This window comes from Gorilla gorilla, chromosome 8, assembly GCF_029281585.2.
Source record: "Gorilla gorilla gorilla isolate KB3781 chromosome 8, NHGRI_mGorGor1-v2.1_pri, whole genome shotgun sequence".
Taxonomy (NCBI): domain Eukaryota; kingdom Metazoa; phylum Chordata; class Mammalia; order Primates; family Hominidae; genus Gorilla; species Gorilla gorilla.
Window position 1 is genome coordinate 103,593,342 of NC_073232.2, and position 19,583 is coordinate 103,612,924.

At 35.2% G+C, this 19,583-nt stretch overlaps 1 protein-coding gene across 10 annotated transcripts in view; it reads left to right on the forward strand.

The window, feature by feature from the left end:
* The window catches only part of PCGF5 (polycomb group ring finger 5), a 123,119-nt gene that overhangs the window by 86,583 nt on the left and 16,953 nt on the right, over positions 1-19,583 (forward strand). For all 10 annotated transcript variants that reach the window (XM_055352467.2, XM_055352469.2, XM_063710316.1 and 7 more), the window contains 5 exons: positions 411-466; positions 571-630; positions 3,166-3,314; positions 13,203-13,301; positions 16,307-16,396. In XM_055352467.2, the coding sequence (XP_055208442.1) occupies positions 411-466; positions 571-630; positions 3,166-3,314; positions 13,203-13,301; positions 16,307-16,396 (454 nt within the window). The remainder of the gene's footprint in view (positions 1-410; positions 467-570; positions 631-3,165; positions 3,315-13,202; positions 13,302-16,306; positions 16,397-19,583) is intronic.

Below are 19,583 nucleotides of genomic sequence, written 5' to 3' on the forward strand. Positions count from 1 at the left end.
TCTGAGAGAGAGAAATAGAGACAAAAGCATTTGATGCCTCTTAAGGCTTAGGCTTAGAACCAAGCAGTCACTTGTGCCACATTCTGCTGGCCTCAACAAGTTTTAAAGCCAGACCGTATTTCCAAGGCAGGGGAATAAACTCCATCCTTAGTCAAGGGAGGAATTTCAAAGTCATGCTCAAGAGTCTGGATATAGAGAGAGCTGGGGACTGGGACCATTTTTGTTATCAGTCTACTACTGGGGAAGGCTGTAAATAAGTGTGTTCCATGGACAGAAGAGTGTGGTATAGTAGATGTGCTAAAATTGTGTATGTATTTTGTAACATATATAAGATTATACATCTCAGACTATTTACATGTCAGATCTTGGTGTCTTCATTGTTAGTATTTTCTTTCTCCCCCCTTTTGAAGGTTGGACAATACATTAGAGGAAATTATATTTAAGCTGGTCCCTGGACTACGAGAACGTAAGTGGCTCTTTAGGTTCTTGCAGACTTTTGTGTTTTATGAAATCAACACTTCTGTTAAAGATTTCATGACTTTTACTTTTATACTCTTTCTTTTAAATTAGAAGAACTTGAGCGTGAATCTGAATTTTGGAAGAAAAATAAGCCTCAAGAAAATGGACAAGGTGACTTTTTCTTATGTCTGTTTCTGACAGCACCTCTTAAACTGGTCAGCTTTTCATAGTTTAGGTGAACTAATATGTCTCTTCAGGCTCACATTTTTCCTGCACAAAATTCATGCACCCTTTTATTTACATTACGAACCTTTTTCTCTATATGAGATTTTATATAAATGAGTGTAAATCTGAAGTCACTTTAGTGAAGGTAATTGGAAATAGAGGAAATTGGACTTTGGGAAGAGAAAAGGGAGATAAAAGAGAAGATTGGCTAGATGTTTATAGTGGTAACTTCTAGGGAGCTAAAGGAAGCTGAAGTAAGAAATAGCCACAGCTTGCAACTAAACAGTGAAGAGTTTTTTGTTTTGTTTATTTTGTATGTTTGCCTCTAAAGGAGAGGGAGCTGAGATGTGGCTGAGAGCCAGATCAGGAGATTTTACTATGCTCTGATATTCTGGAATGAAGTTTTTATAAGTAGAGCTCAGGTGGTACAAACTTATACATCATGGAAATTTAGAAAGTATTTCTGGGTGCTTATGGGAATTTTCTCCATCACCCAGATTTCTCCTCTGGGTCCCAAAAGACTCAGCAATTAGTAATTTTTAATAATAATTTCAGCAAAGGGGCAAACACTGAGCAGATAAAAGGCTTTTAGTGTATATGTATATATATATGTATAAAATATACACAAAGGGATATTAAAATTATAAGCAACTAGTATCGCTCCCATTTTTTTAAATATGAGATTTAATTTAGGATGTCCTAAATATCATTTAAAGTTATTCAAGAATGTGTGTGTGTTCTTATAGGGTCACTTGTAAGTTCAGCCTCCCAATCTTGGTTTTCCCATAAGATCATAGGATTGTCAATTATACATGATTAAGGTGGATGAGATCTCTCTTTTTTATTCTGTAAAATGGAGATTATCATTTTATTCGTTCAGTTTAACTGTGCAAGGCCGTTAGAGCAGGGGAAGTTTGAGAATAGTTTTGATGACTAGAATAAGGTAGCAAGAGACTATTTTTTATCTGTGACAACAAAAACAAAAAAATGGCAAAGAAGCTAAGCCTGGCCAAAAAAATAACTAGGGCTTGTTTTACCCACGTGTACACTGCAATTAAACAATAACAACCAATTATAGTAGTAGTGCTCTAGTAAAAATACAGATAAGATAAGGCTAATTAAATATTCCAGTTTTTGACTGCCTATTCGAGAGGACAGGAGCCTGAGGGATTGTCATCAGAAGTTACGTGGTAGGTTTACTCTATGGTTCTACGTATCACAGTTTAACTTGTGAAGGGCTGTAGCCTACTTTGTGAATTTTATCTCCCTTTTCCTATTGTTTCTCCCATTTTAAAGTATTTCTGGTATTTGGTCTTTAGCTTGGGTGGAGAATTCGGATTTTTTTGTTGGAGCTAGGAGTTTGGTTCATAGAGGGCAACTCCTATCTATGTATATTCTCTATAAATAAGGAGAAGAAAACATGTAGAAAAAAGAGAACCCACCTCCCCGCTCTATGGTATACCTGTAGTGCTTTTACTACAGTCATCAAAAAGGATCTGGCCAGTCACTTTGCAGGGAAGCTTTTCTACAATGTAATGTTTAGCTGGCTGATTTTTTCAAGTGTTAGCTTAGAGGTATCTCATCTGGAAATCGTCCCGGCTTCACTCCCAAAGTTTGGGTTTACTGTCTCTTTTATATGTGCATGCATAGTCCATTTTACCTCTCACATCCTGTATTTGTCTGGTTTTTTTCTTTTTTTTTTTTATTTGCCTTTATTTGATTCCATACCCTGACCACTGTGAGAGAGAGGATGATAGCTCTAGTTTCAGTATTGTTCCCTTAGGCCTTGTATGATGTGTATCCAACATACAGTTAAAACTACTCAACAGATGAATGGTAAATATAGCTGCATTATTTATAGGCTACAGGTTTGTAATAGGTGAAATACATTTGTATATAATATAAAGTATGCCATTGAGATTTCTTTAATGGAGTTGTAACATGTTATGTATTAATAGCTATATACATGTTAAAAAGCTAATTCATTATACTCATTTTTTTCACTGGCTGATTTTATGAATAGTAATTTGAAATTTTGAGAACTTAATTTTATCATTTGAAAAGTATTTGGTTTTAATTTGAATATATACTTATTTATAAACTTGAGTATAATTTGTATATACACCTATAAATAATTTGGAAGTATTTTTGTATAACCTGTCCACTTTCTAACATAGTCTAATTACTAATTGTAATCATTTTTTTGGCTAAATACAGCTAGTCCTGAATCTTTCATTTGGATGTCCCAATGAGCCTAGAAATCTTAAGCTATGTTAATAAGTTTCCAATTTTTTTTTTTTTTTTTACAAAATATTTCCATTGTTGAGTTGGTTGGAACATTTTAAAGATACTAAGTTCTTCTTCAAAAACTGTTAGGAAATTTTCTAAAGTTGATTTTTGTTTTGATTATCAATGTATGATTGCTTAACTTTAAAATCAACTTTGATTTATAGCTAACTTAGTTTTGTTTAAATTATACAGATGATACTTCAAAAGCTGACAAACCGAAAGTAGATGAAGAAGGTGATGAAAATGAAGATGATAAAGATTATCACAGAAGTGACCCACAAATTGCTATCTGTCTAGATTGTTTACGAAATAATGGGCAATCAGGGGACAATGTAGTAAAGGTGAGTGAACAAGTACTATGGTATTTTTATGATCAGTTTATAGTAAACCCTTGATAATTTGTTGACAAATTTTCTAATGCTTCGAAATATTTGCTTTCAAAGTTTTAATTAACATAATTAAATAAAATGCCATTCTTTGACAATCCTATTCTTACAAATGATTACAAGTCCCACAACTGAACTGTCTTGGGCCAATGCCACCATCTAGTGGCTAATGCCCAGAATCACACCTCTGTTTCTCCTTTTATACCTTTGCTGGGAATTCATATGCATGGTTTCTGTTTTTTAGAGTGGTGACCAACTTAGACTTAGAGAATTTCATGTCACTGGTAGTTCTAGCCCTTTTATTCATTCTCTTCTAATTTTATCCTTTGTTTCTCTATTTTTATTTGCAACTCAACAAGATTTCCATGTCAGAGCTAACATATTTTGTGAATAATTTAATCAATTAGTTTTGAAGTAAAATTAGATGTTGTAAAATGCCTCTGAACTTTTAAATTCCTTGAAGGCCCTCAGTTATTTCCTATAGAATCTCCATTAATCTCCATTTCTGGTACTGTTTTCCTCTGCCTCTGCTAATTGAATCTTTCCTTAGAGGATCTTTATAGGAAGTTTAAAACACTCTGCTTTTATAGATTTTCTTTGGTCTTTAAATGGTGTTACTTTAATAATGTTTTCTACCTTTTTATTACAAGCAGCTTTTATTTTTATTACAAATCTTCACTACTTCAGCTGTTAGATTTTTGTCACTTTATCCTAGCAAATGTCAGCCACTGAGAATATTGTTTATCTCTCTGTATTCTGTGTTTTATTCAAATGCCTATATTCATTGTCTCTAATTTTCTTTTACTTCCTCTGTGTAAATCTATAGGCTAGTGGGTTGAATTTTTTACTAATACGTTTAATGGCATTTTCCTATTAGGAAGTGAAAAACAATTTTTCACTTCAGATTAAGTTTTCCTAGCATCTTATAACAACATATATGAGCACAGTAATTCAGTGAATATTTATCCACTATGTGAATAGTAGATAGTGAAGATGTAAGTAGTAAGAAAAAACATCTTTCACTCAAGGAACTTGGTTAGGTTTTATACATACAAATAGTTAAGGTAATTGATTTTGTTAAGGGGAATTTATTGGACAGGGCATGTAATAAAGTGCATCTATCTTTAGAGAAATGATCACTGTACCTATTTATCCTTACAGTATTTTCAGTTGTTTCTTATGGTCTTTCCCAAAAGTCATCCCCCTTTTTGGGAAGTTCTTTTTCATAGAGTTCATGGTCATCCTTTAGCTCTCCAATACATGAGTTAGCTCATACTGAAAGTTAAATCAATGGAAAGGCTGAATATCTTCTCATAAACAAACGTAAAGTCCACTTCTCTGCATGATTTCTCATATGAAAGTATAAAAGATTGAATTTTAGAAATTTATTTGAAAAATTAACCACCCCTGCTTGTTGTTCTCCTTTTTGACATCTTTGACACTTTGCTATTCTAGTTGACCTTTTATCCATTCACTCTTTCCTTTATGGACTTTTCTTCATCCTTGTACCTTCATTCTTAGTTTATAAATGACTTTTACTAAGCTACCCTGATTCTTCCTTTTTTTCCTGGGCCATTCCTGTTTTGTCTCCACTGCCTCTACTTCTTGCCTTCTACTTGATATATGTAAGTATGTCCTAATACTTTCTCTGTAACTATTTTAGGAGATCTTCTCCATTTTCTGTGTGGCTTCAACTATGCAAAGGATTTTTTAACTTTTATTTTAGGTTCAAGAGTACATGTGCAGGTTTCTTACATAAGTAAATTGTGTGTCACAGGTTTGGCATAAGGTTATTTTGTCACCCAGGTAATAAGCATAAAGTCAATAGGTAGTTTTTCAATCCTGTCTCTCCCCCTACCATTCCACCTTCAAGTAGGGCCTCGTGTCTGTTGTTCTCTTCTTTATGCAAAGGACTTTTAAGTCCTCATTTCCAGCCCTGCTTTTTCTCCCAAGCTGAAGTGTTATGTCTCTATTTTTAAATAGACCAGTTGAGAGTTTCACTAACACCGGAAACTTGACTTGTCTAAGTTGTCTAATTCATTATACTTTCATCTAACTTTGGTCCAAACATGCAGTTTTAGTTATGACTGCTGTCTTTCAGCCAATCAAATAAGTTCAGAAGCTTTGCATCATCTTTGACCTGTTACTCTTTTCTTTCAACCAGTCACCAAGTCCTGCAAAATTCCCCCAGTTTAGTGCTGCTCACCCTTATGTCTACATTTTTTAAGTAGTTATTAAGTGTTTTCTGTACCCTTAATTTTTCTTTTGTTATCCAGGGCTAGGGCCACTTGCCTGAGTGTGTGTAAGGCCCAGAGTGAGGGCCATGACCAATCTCAGGGTCAGATGGTAAGTATTTTAGGCTCTGTAGGCCATATGGTCTCTGTTGCAATTTACTCAACTTATTCATTATAGCACTAAAGCAGCACAGACAATAGTAAATGAATGGCCATGGTTGTGTTTCAATAAAACATTACTTACAGAAATTGATGGCCAGCCAGATTTGGCCTGAGGACATGGCCATTGTACAGGCCAAAAGTTTGCCACCTTTTGGCCTGTACAATTAAGTCATAACTCCTTACATTAGTATTCAAGGCCCTTCACTAACAAGCACCTCTTTTAATAAGTTTGTCTCCCATTAAACCCATTAGTAAATTGTCCTTTCAAAACAAGTGATTATTCCTTTATGTATGTGTTCGTTCTCTCTCTCTGTCTCTTCCCCTCCACCTTGTGTGTGTGTGTGTGTGTGTGTGTGTGTGTGTGTGTGTGTGTTGGAAAGCATATATCTGACAAAAGATCTGTATCTAGATTATATAAAAGCTTGTGTTACGAATATTTAAGACCTCTAAAACTTTGAACAACCCTTCCTTTTTGGCGTGTTCTTTCCTCTTCCACCATCCTATGCTTCTGTCAAGACCCAGAGATTTTTATTTTTTGTGACGCTTTTCCCAACCTAGTGAATCCCTTTTCTGAAATTCTGTAGTACTTATATTTATCTGTCAATTAGGGATTAGTTTATTATCTATTAAGGATGCGCCTAAGAGCTCTAGGCACTGATACTATCTTTTTTTTATATGTGTGTTGTCCTTGATACTAGACTGTAAATCCCTTAGTGGCAGAGACACAATGTCTGTATTGCTTTATAGCCTTCTCAGCCATCTCATTCCTCTGCAGTAGGATGTGATTCACAAATGTGGTGGGGCAGTAGTTGCATGTATAGTTTATACAGAATATCTACTGCTTTTATAATACAGAAGTCAAAGTCAAGAGTGGGATGTCAATAAAAAGAGTACAGTAAGTATCTCTGAAAATTCACTTTTCCATAAAAGTATAAAAATACTGGCAAAAATGTTCAGTGTCAGCCTTTTCAGAGATCTGATATTAAACAAAGGCTTATAGATGCATATAGAGCATTTTATCAAGAAGATGACTAACTGTCAGTATAAAGGGTGAGCTTTGTGGCATTTTAACTTGCTTTAGTTCCAGCCCCTGCTCAAATTCTGCAGTAGCCTTGAAAATAACAGCCTGCTTTCCCATTGCAGCCTCTCAGGGACCAAAGGGAAAGAACAGAGGTAGAGCTCTTTCAAAGCCTCATTGTCAAAGAATGGTCATTATTTGACTTGTCTGGTTGTTTCCTCGGAGACCCCACTTACAAGATTGTCAGTATTCGACTTGACTTGGAGCTTGCCCCCATGGAAAAAGCCTTCTCTGTGGGTGGGGGAAAGGGGCATTTGTCAAAAACAATTACAGGCAAATGTTTCAACTTTACAACTGCCTGAGGTATAGATAACATCTGGAGCAAACAAGAGACTAACCAAAAAGCTTAAATGGAAAAGCTGGAGAGTGAGATGTCCCTAGGAGCTTCAAAAGGCTGTGACATATTCCTCGAAATCTAGAGGGCCACGTGCATATGTAGAGTTGTATGCATGTTCGAGAAGGACCTGAGAAGGCCCTAAGCTCTCACCTCTGCCTCACCTTGAGGTGGTCTGCACGAATAGGAAGTGAAGACTAAGGCAGAGTTGTCAACACCTTAGTTGAATATTGGTGGTATGCCCCCAAACACATACCCAGATTCTTGGCAGAGACTGAGCAACTTAATGGCTCCAGATGTGTAAAGAAATCTCTGTTCCATTATTAGCTGACCTCTAGGCAGAAACTTTCATGACTACATGTGGTAAAGAATACAGACTTTATGGAATTAGTTTAGGACTGAAGAGCAGGCAGGAATCTGATTTCCAGTATTGCAACATTATATTATTTAAAATGTCTAGTTTCAACAACAACAACAAAATATGAGAGATACTAACAAATACAGTGGTCCCTCAGTATATGTTGGGGATTAATTCCAGGACCCTTCATGGATAACAAAATCTGTGGATCCCATGTCCCTTATATAAAATGGTGTAGTATTTGCACGTAACGTATGCACAACCTGCTATATACTTTAAATCATCTCTAGATTACTTGTAATACCTAATACAATGCAAATGCTATGTAAATAGTTGTTAATACTATATTATTTTTATTGTTATTTTTATTGTTTTTAAAAATATTTTTGATCTGTGATTGCTTGAATTCACAAATGCAGGACTGCAGTTACAGAGAGCTGATTGTTTGACCCATACACGGGAAAAGAAGCAGTCAATAGAAACTGTCGCTGAGGAAGCCCAGACATTGTACTTATTAGGCATAGATTTGAAATTATCTATTTAAATATGTGCAAAGAACTAAAACCATGGTCTGGGCACTATATGAAAATACAAGAATGATCTCACCAAATACAGAATATTAAATGTCTTTTAATATTCTGGAGTTGAAAAGTATAGCAACAGAAATGAAAATTTTACTGGTGAGGCTCAACAGCAGACTTGAGCCAAAGAAAAAGAACCTGTAAAATTGAAGTTAAATGAATTGAGATTATTCCGTCTGAGAAACAGAAAAATAGAATGAAGAAAAATGAACAGGTCCTCAGAGACCTATAGACACCATCAAGCTTACCAGCATACACATAATGGAAGTTCCAGAAGGAGAGGAAATGGAGAAAAAAGGACAGAAAGTATATTTGAAGAAATAATGGCCCCTAAAAACCAACTAAATTTGATGAAAAATATTAAACATTTGAGAAGCTTAACAATCTTCAGGTATGATAAATTCAAAGAAATTCATACCTAGGCACATCATAATCAAACTATTGAAAGACAAAGAGAGAATCTTGAAAGCAACAATATAAAAGTGACTCATGCACAAAAGACACCCAGTAGGGTTAGTAGCTGATTTCTCACCAAAAGCTGTGGAGGATAGAAGGCAATAGGATAATATATGCAGAGTGCTCAAAGAAAGAAAACTGTCAACTAGTTAAGTCTGTATTCATCAAAAATCTGTAGCCTTCCAAAAGGAAGGAGAAATTAAGATATTCCCATGACCTTGGATTTGGCAGTGGATTCTTAGAAATGACACCAAAAGCACAAGCAACAAAAGAAAAGAAATAGATAAATTGTAAATGTAAAACTTCATTAAAATGTAAAACTCTTGTGTATCAAAGGACACTTAAAGTGAAAAAAGTTACAGAACGGGAAAAAAATATTTGCAAATCATGTCTGATAAGCCTTTAATGTACAGGTATATGAAGAACTCTTATAAATCAACAATAAAAAGATGGCCCAATTTGGAAAAAGGCAAAAGGCTTGAATAAACATTCCTCTAAAGAAGTTATAAAAATGACCAATAAGCACAGGAAAAGTTGCTAAATATCACTAGTCACTGGGGCTCTGCAAATCAAAACCACAATGAGATATCATTTTATACCTACTAGGATGGCCAGAAATTTTTTTTAAGGAAAGTAATAAATGTTAGAGAATGTGGACAAATTGAAACCTTATACGTTGCTAGTGGGAAGGTGAAAGTGCAGCTACTGTGGAAAACACTTTAGCAGTTCCTCAAAGAGTTGACGTGGTAATTACACTTCCAAGTATGTGATCATATCCAGTAGTCCCCCCCTTATCTGTGGAGCATATGTTCCAAGACCCCCAGGGGATGTTGCAACCACAGATAGTACCAAATAATCCTGTATATACTGGTTTTTTTAATTTGATAACTGAGATAGCTAAGTCACTAATGGACAGGTGGCCTATACAGCATGAATATGCTGGACAAAGGGAGGATTCACAACCTGGGCAGGACAGAGTAGGATGGTGCAAGATTTTAACATGCTACGCAGAATTGTATGCAGCTTAAAACTTATGAATTGTTTATTTCTAGAATTTTCCATTTTGTATTTTTGGACAGTGATATATTGACTGGGTATCTGAAATCAAGGAAAGTGAAACTGCAGATAAGGAGGGACTACTGTATAAAAGAATTGAAAACATGTTCACACAAAATCTTGTATATGTATATTCATAATAGCATTATTCATAATAGCCAGAAAGTGAAAACAACCCAAATGTCTATCAACTGATGAATGGAAAAGCAGAATGAAAGGAAATGTGATACTATTCAGTCATAAACTGCAATGAAGTACAGATACATGCTACAAAATAGATGAATCTTGAAAACTTTATGCTAAGTGCAAGAAGCCAGACACAAAAGGTCACATATTATGTGATTCCATTTATACGAAATGTCCAGACAAGGATAAAGACAAAGTAGATTAGGGTTGTCAGGGGATGGGAGGAGGGAAGGTAGCGGAGTGACTGTGAATAGATTTGGATTACTTTTGAGGATGATGAAAATGTTTTGGAATTAGATCATAGTAATGGTTGTACAACTTTGCGAATAGTATAAAAACTATAATCTGTGAAAGATTGTAAGTAGTGATACCAACATAATTTCTGGAGATTCTTCCTGATTTCTTGACAGATGAAAAATACACAAATTAAGAGTCTTCCAGTACAGGTTGAGTATCCCTTATCCAAAATGGTTGGGACCAGAAGTTTTTTGGGTTTTGGAATATTGGCATTGTATATACTTACAGTTGAACCTCCCAAATCTGAAATGAATGAGTGTCATGTCAGCCCTCAGTTTCAGATTTGGGGACATTTCAGATTTCAGACTGGGGATGATCAACCTACACCCTTATATTCTTCTCTGACTTAACTGGGGCTTCTAAAAATGTGCTAATGATTCTTTGTAAGCTGTTTGGGGCAAGAAGAAAATTGACAGGAAACCTTGGGATAGTTGAGAAGGTGAACAGATAACAGAGAAGATAGACTTGTACATTTATCCCTTTGTTTTCATGCTGTCTAGAATATCCGTCTTCACATTCGAAATGGGTAGAATATGTGTTGATTTAGATGTAACTTTTAACTTCTGTTTTCTTTTAATGGATATTTTATCATCTGTATTGTGACCAGGTTGTTATTTGTTAGTTTATTTCTGTTGGTCTTTGCCAGGAAATATGTTTTGCTAGGAAAATATTTGCTAGGAAATAAACATTGACTGAACAGTTGTGACTTAGTGATGCTGACCTCATTTCCTATACATACAAATAGGAGTAATATCTTTAAAAGATTCTATTGTTGTTTTGTGTGTTTTAGTATTCTGATAACTTTTGAGGTTGTGGAATGTAATTTTGTTTCACATATTGGTTCATGTTTATTATGTCTACAACCTCACTTTACTTCATTTTCAGCTTGGGTGTCCCTTCTGGATTGGTTCTTATATTTTAGTGATAGTCAAGCTTAAAGAGTGAATTAGTACTGCTCTGCACATTTTACAAATGAGACACATCAGGCACAGAGAAGTTTGTTCTTCCAGTAAAGTACTGGCACAGCCTATCAGACACTATTCTCCCCAACACAAGGTCCACACTATGCAACTTCTAATTTCTGGGGCATGCTGTGGCCTAACCAGCCTCCCTCTGTTGAACCCTATGGCTCCTCAGAGTCTCATTTGACATCACTGCTCTTTCTAAAACTATTTAAAAGCTGTGATACCATGTTTTAGAAAATGTCCCTCATGTTTCAGAAGTTATACTTTATAATCTTCACAGAATTGGAAAAAACTAAAGTTCATGTGGAACCAAAAAAGAGCCCGCATTGCCAAGTCAATCCTAAGCCAAAAGAACAAAGCTGGAGGCATCACGCTACCTGACTTCAAATTATTCTACAAGGCTACAGTAACCAAAACAGCATGGTACTGGTACCAAAACAGGGATATAGACCAATGGAACAGAACAGAACCCTCAGAAATAATGCCGCATATCTACAACTATCTGATCTTTGACAAACCTGACAAAAACAAGAAATGGGGAAAGGATTCCCTATTTAATAAATGGTGCTGGGAAAACTGGCTAGCCATAGGTAGAAAGCTGAAACTGGATCCCTTCCTTACACCTTATACAAAAATTAATTCAAGATGGATTAAAGACTTACATGTTAGACCTAAAACCATAAAAACCCTAGAAGAAAACCTAGGCAATACCATTCAGGACATAGGCATGGGCAAGGACTTCATGTCTAAAACACCAAAAGCAATGGCAACAAAAGCCAGAATTGACGAATGGGATTTAATTAAACTAAAGAGCTTCTGCACAGCAAAAGAAACTACCATCAGAGTGAACAGGCAACCTACAGAATGGGAGAACATTTTTGCAACCTACTCATCTGACAAAGGGCTAATATCCAGAATCTGCAATGAACTCCAACAAATTTAGAAGAAAAAAACAACCCCATCAAAAAGTGGGCAAAGGGTAAAAACAGACACTTCTCAAAAGAAGACATTTATGCAGCCAACAGACACATGAAAAAATGCTCATCATCACTGGCCATCAGAGAAATGCAAATCAAACCACAGTGAGATACCATCTCACACCAGTTAGAATGGCCATCATCAAAGAGTCAGGAAACAACAGGTGCTGGAGAGGATGTGAAGAAATAGGAACACTTTTACCCTGTTTGTGGGACTGTAAACTAGTTCAACCATTGTGGAAGTTGGTGTGGCGATTCTTCAGGGATCTAGAACTAGAAATACCATTTGACCCAGCCATCCCATTACTGCGTATATACCCAAAGGATTATAAATCATGCTGCTATAAAGACACATGCACACATATGTTTATTGTGGCACTATTCACAATAGCAAAGACTTGGAACCAACCCAGATGTCCAACAATCATAGACTGGATTAAGAAAATGTGGCACATATACACCATGGAATACTATGCAGCCATAAAAAATGATGAGTTCATGTCCTTTGTAGGGACATGGATGAAGCTGGAAACCATCATTCTCAGCAAACTATCACAAGGACAAGAAACCAAACACCGCATGTTCTCGCTCACAGTGGGAATTGAACAATGAGAACACATGGACACAGGAAGGAGAACATCACACTCTGGGGACTGTTGTGGGGTGCGGGGAGGGGGGAGGGATAGCGTTAGGAGATATACCTAATGCTAAATGACGAGTTAATGGTTGCAGCACACCAATATGGCACATGTATACATATGTAACAAACCTGCACATTGTGCACATGTACCCTAAAACTTAAAGCATAATAATAATAATAAAAAGCTTAAATAATAAAAAATATATATATTTTTATGCTTTTTGTGACCTTTTTTTCTTTTTAATTTAAGCTCATGTTTTCTTTACTAAAATGTCTAGAGGTAAGCAGATTGCCTATTTGCCAGGATTTTCCTAGTACACATGATAATATATTCTTGAAGAATGTCATGTAAGTATCCAATAATTAGGAATATTTTTACTCGCAAATACTAAAAAGCTATAAATTGAAATGTTTTCACAATACATTTTAAAAATACTCAAAATGATAGTGAAACTGGTAGCTATGGTTTCACCAGAAGCAAGATAGAACATTTTAACTGGTAATCTTTATTTCCTTTAGGGTTTAATGAAGAAATTCATTCGATGTTCTACACGTGTAACTGTGGGAACTATTAAAAAATTTCTAAGTTTAAAACTAAAACTTCCAAGTTCTTATGAGGTAAGTTAAATAATAGCTTGATCATTTTGATAATTCTGATTTGAAGTAAAATTCTAACAAAAGTGAAAACTGATAATATATTCAAATTAATTTTTGTGGAAACTTTGATTATTTTTGTGTTAAAAATTTAATTTTCAGAATGTATTATTCTACTTAGGTAATATGTATACTCTAATTGAACATATCCTGAATAAACTATGATACTAATACATTTAGTGTTTTATAATTAGAGGAGATATTTAAAGAACTTAACATTAAGTACTCCCAAAATAAATATACCAGCTAAATGTATTCATGCCTTAGGGCATGTCATTTTTTATCTGAGATCTTTGAGATCCATTATTACCAATTCTTTATAGACTTCTTCAGAATGTAAAACATTGTCTTTTTATCACAAGGAGTTTCATAAGTAATCACATTTCCGTGAAATGCAGAAGTGGTTTTGTTTAGCACTAGATATAACCAACATATTATAGCTGCATAGATGTAATTTACCAGTTTATTTACAGAAGAGGTAAACTGCCCTGATATTGATCACAGCATAGCTTTTTATGTGTTCCACGTTTAGAGAATGTTTTTAATCCTAGAGTTATGACTAAAACATAGTAAGGAAATATCATTTCTCACCTGCCTAAATGATGATCTTACAACTCATTAATTTCCCCTTCTTCCCTTTCGAGTTCTGATAGTAGCATCTAGAAAATTAAAGACCAGGCCAGGCGTGGTGGCTTATGCCTGTAATCCCAGCACTTGGGGAGGCTGAGGCTAGTGGGGTCACTCAAGGTCAGGAGTTTTGAGACCAACCTGGCCAACATGGTAAAACCCTGTGTGTTCTAAAAATGTAAAAATTAGCCGGGTGTGATGGCGGGTGCCTGTAATCTCAGCTACTCAGGAGGACAAGGCAAGAATCACTTACTTGAACCTGGGAGGCGGAGGTTGCAGTGACCCGAGATCATGCCACTGCACTCCAGCCTGGGCGACAGAGTGAGACTCCATCTCAAAAAAAGAAAAGAAAAGAAAATTAAAGACCAGGACTAGTTTCCTATATAAACAAAGACATCAAAGAAAAGGCAGCATAGTTTTTCTGGCTTATCTGCAGTAATATGAATATCATGAAGAGTCATCATAGGAGAAATAAAATGTGATAGACATTGATAGGCATTATGTCCATGTTTTGAGGAAGCCGCTGATCCTGAGCTTATTTGAAAATTTGTCTCAGATGACTAGTCTATGGGTTGGAAATTGTTATTATGGTATGGTTCTACAAATATTTTTTAAAATTCTAGAGACATCAACGTTTGTATTAGGAAAAATTATGGAAGTTAACTATAAAGCCCAATGTACTTGGTAAAAATAAATGATAGTAACAATGTATGGATACAACTACAGTGAAAAATAGACAATAAATTGTTTTTATGATTTGGTTTGCACTTTATTTTCTTCACGCAAAATACCATGTACGGTTTTATTTCCTTTTAAGTCTGATTCATTGAGTTAACATTTTCTAATTTTTAGAAAGCTGTTATTACTAAGAGAACTGTTACTCTTACATAGTCTTACTTCTGGCATTTATATATTTCGCTATAAACAAAGATGGAAGGGGGAGAGATTCAGTACGCTGACACCTGCTTATGTATCCCAATGCAAAGGACTTTTCCTGTGACTTTTGGGAATCTTTTTCAGTTCCCCCCTTATTTTGCTGCCTAGCATGCAGGGGGATTATTTAATGAAATACCTGACAGCTGAAGCTTTTGTAACAGCATTGCTAACTGGGGCAAGATAGTTTAGTTATTAAACAACATTAACAGATGCAGTATACCTGATTAGCAAAATGCATCCTAAGTGAGACCCTTTACTTTGCTTATGAATTAATTTACAAAAAAGATAAAGAAAAATGAAATTATCTCCTTTATTCTTTCAAAAGTTAATAAAATGATGCCTGAAAAACATTTTGAGGTCTGTATAAGTCATCATAAATCATCAAAAAATCAATAATTTTGCTTCACATGTCTAATACAATTAACTGAAACTATACTCATCTTAAAGTTCAAAACTGTAGTCTCTGTCTAGCCGGATGCAGAATTATTTAAAACTCATTCTTCTTCCCCTCCCACACTTCAAATGAAATCTTTCCAGTTTGTTTTTAATAGCTAGAGAACTAAAATGTTATATTATTTATAGGGATCGATGATAAACATTTGCTTAATTATGCTTTCTTGAATTAGTGAATTATAGCCACAGTTCCTGTAGCCTTCTTAAAGATTTAGGGGTTGTTCGGTTCTTGCAACTTGGAGCAAAACTTAACGTTGATAAGTACGCTTTTTTGAAGCTTTGTGCAAAGTGGGAAGAGGATCCTGTAAGTATTGTGCAAATCACCGACCAGGCAAACCAGAGAAGCCAGACAGCCCTAAGAGACACAGACCTGTGGCATAGTCGTGACTTTTGTATCAAATTAGCTATTGGTAATTACTGAAAATTCTCATATACCTTTAAGGCCCCATAAATCACTGTATCCACATTCATTAATTTCCCTCTTCAACCCCAAACTAATAAGAAGATAGTAACCCCTTCAAATCTCAGGAAGGTGAAAGAATTCTGAGAGAGGAATTGAGAAGCCAAAGGAGCTGAGAGGAACTGTGAGGTTTCTGCAGGTTCTTGTTCAGAAAGGGGCAGTCACAGAACTATGCCTTAAACCTCTAAGAGACATGACAGAGATTTGGACTAAGAAGGGTTACATTGCATTTGTAAATTATGTGCATGAACTTGAGATACAGGTATATGGGACAAGATAAACAGTATCTTGTATATAGTATACAGCATAGTAACAGTATGTAAGTTACATATCCAAATTGTTAATGCTTTAGGAGAATAAATGCCTCCTATTTAAAATAATGGATAATACTTTTGTTCCAACTATTTGAATATTTTTTGAAATTTCAAAAAATATGCAAAATACTTTTGAATTCAACATTATGTTAATAGATCTATAATGATTCTTTTTAAAGTTGGATGTGCTGTGCAATGGTGAAATTATGGGGAAGGATCATACTATGGAATTCATCTACATGACAAGATGGCGACTAAGAGGCGAAAACGTAAATTGCTTTTATATTTACCTATGTGTTTATTTAGTTATATACCATTATGTTACTCAAATTTAACAATATTAGAAACTAAAAAAGACTAACTAGCTTGGGAAGGAGAAGAAACTGGTTTTTCTTGCTACTGTTTCTCCTAGCACTCTGATAATTGGTCCTATGTATAAAATCAAGGTCTGTGGTAGATGTGATTGTATTAGATTTAAAGTGAGATTAAAACCCTATCTAAATATGTTCAGGACTCTACTAACCAAGACAGAGAAAATGACATATTTTTTAAACCCAATAAGTTGTTGGAACATTTATGTATATGGAATGGGAGTGGGGGAAACTTAAGTTCTCCCCTAATATGATTAATGGTTGATAAGGGTGTTTATTTTTGGTTGTGGTAGAGGGGACACATAGGGTAGAATCTAAATAATCTTCTTTCAGGTACCTCCTTTTCGTTGAAAATATAAACTCGGACTTAAGGGTAAGTGAGTTTGCAGTGCTTTCTGATGCCAGAATTAGATTATTGTGCCTTAGGCCCTAAGCGTGTGGGAGAAATGATTCAAAGGAGAAAACCAAAGAAAACCCAAAAAACCCAAAAGGTGAATTTTGTATTTTGAACTATGTCTTTGATTCTGGTTAATTCTGTAGGACTGATATATGAGACTGAGATATCAAACTAAGGAATACAGTAGTAACTTAGGTTCCACTAAGTTCTATAGTAGTAACTATAACTTAGGTTCAAGCATGAGATATTAGGCAAATTTGAGGTACTAGGGATTGTAGGACTCATATATGACACTAAGGAATATAGCAGTAATGCTATCAGAAATTATCTTCATAATCTGAGTGCATAAATAAATATGAATTAAGATTGGCTATAAGGTTGGAGTAGATAACATCTAAGATTATCTTTTGGACATTAAGATTCTGTGTTTATGATGCAATATGCCATATTCTGTGTAATTTATTCTGTAAACTAGATTTATTATATTTTCTCATGAAAATGTAAATCATAAAAAAACACAAAATTAAGAAATTTGACCTCACACAAGAATAAGAAATAAGAATCCAGATATAATGAGGGTTGCCATGTTACCATATTTCCAAAACATATTTATATTGAATGTAAACATTTGTGGAATTATTATAAAACAAGCCTCAAAAACTCATTGTCTTATGGGTAAGATATTTGGCTCTTTTGCAGAAGAAATGTCTTGATATTATATAATAATAAATGAAGCACCTACATTTGTAAATCAGAAGTTTTTTTCCTGCTTGAGATGTAGTAAAAGCCCTGGTTAAAGCCTTCTCTGTGAGACTGAACGCTTTCGCTAGCAGCAGGAAGAAAAAATTACATTTTAACACCAGCCACCAAATAGTGTGTGCCCTTGAAGAACTCATCATACATGTTTGTGGCTCATATTTTTAAAGATCTAACTACCTTTGTATTTGGTAAATTAACAACCTGCCTTTCTGTAACATTTTATAATGTTTTAAATGATTGTACATACATCAATCACCCTCAGTTAATCCTTACAACCAAAATGTTCCAGGTACCAGGTACAGATTGCACAGGTAGTAAATTCTTTCTTACCCAATACTCTTGAGGAATGGATATTATGATATTACACATAATATTGTGTTGAATGTAACTTCAGCTTTCTTTGATAGTTTAGCGGGCATTGCAGTGTGTTTTAGTGACTGAAATCATCGTGATGAATAGACTTGCCTTAAGGTTAAAGAGATGTAAGTGGTCATCCACTGCACGACCTCTACAAGTGGCTCACTTGTTCTTTACAAGAACTCCTCCCAAAGTTGCCCCAGCTGCCATTATTTTAATGTCAAAGTATGAAAGAGCTGATTTATAGACATTTTTAGTAAGAGACTATGATTTAAATCAGTCCTTACTGTAATTACATTTCTGATTACATATTTGTGAATAGTTTAAATTTTTTGGTTGTTTAAGGCATATTTTAATAAAAGTTCAAAAAGTGGTTCAGTAGCTATGGTTCATAATTCAGGTGGAAACTAAACCAATAAACAGAAAAATTACTACCTTTTACATTTAGTGCAACAGTAAAGTAATATATTAGCCCATTTCATTTCTTGGTGTGACAAACCTGTTTTTTAGTTGCTTTCCTTCTCCAAACCTGTTTCACCCTCAGTCATCACAACATCAATAGTTCTAAGATTGGTAGCTCCATTTTTCCAGTTGCTCAGACCAAAATCCCTGATGTCAGCACTGATTGCTGCCTTTTTCTTTCATCCATCCTTTCTTAGCAAATTCTGTAACCTTCACCATCAAAATATACATTCAGAATCCAGCTATGTCTCACTACATCCACTTCACTACTAGTCCAACCCACCATCGCCATTCTCCTAACAAGGCTCTGTGCCACCACCCTTGTCCCACCTCTATCTTCACCTCACACAGCAGCCAGTGTGATCCTCTTAAGACAGGTTAGAACATGCCCACTCCGTTCTCTGATTCCTCCAATAATGTTTAATTTAGGTAAAATTCAGAATCTTTCTAGAGACCTACATATGTGGCCCCCATACGTCTTCCCCAGATACTCTGTCTCCTCGTTTATTCTGTCTCCCTGGCCTCACAGCACTCCAGCCACACTGGCCTGTTTTCTCAACCACACCCCACTTGCCCTCACCTCCCCTGGTATCCACCTACCTCGTTTCCTTTACCGCCTTCACTTAAATAATTTTGCTTCTACCTCACCTTCTCAGTGAGGCCTCTGACCTCCTCTAAAACTACAACCCCCTCTCCCGATGGCATTCGTACTCCCTTGTCATGCCTTATTGTTTTCCATAGTATTTCATACCACCTCCAGCATATTATGCCTCTTATTTATGTTTATTGTTTGTCCTCCAAGTAAAATATAATCTGAGGACAGGGATTTTTGTTTGTTCACTGCTAAATCTCCAGCACCTAGGGCAGTGCCCAGCATATATACTCAATCAATACTTGTTCAAAGAATAAATTGAATGAAAATGTTATCTTTTACAAGGTAATGGTTATGCAAAATATATCCTACAGATAATTTTTATTTATCTGAATCTCAGCTTCCTTTTTTTCTGTTAAATTTTCAATTTTTGTTCAGCTTCCAATTACAAATTATTATAATATTAATAGATGAATTCTGACAGTTGAGTGACATGGACGAATGCAGCAGTATCACTA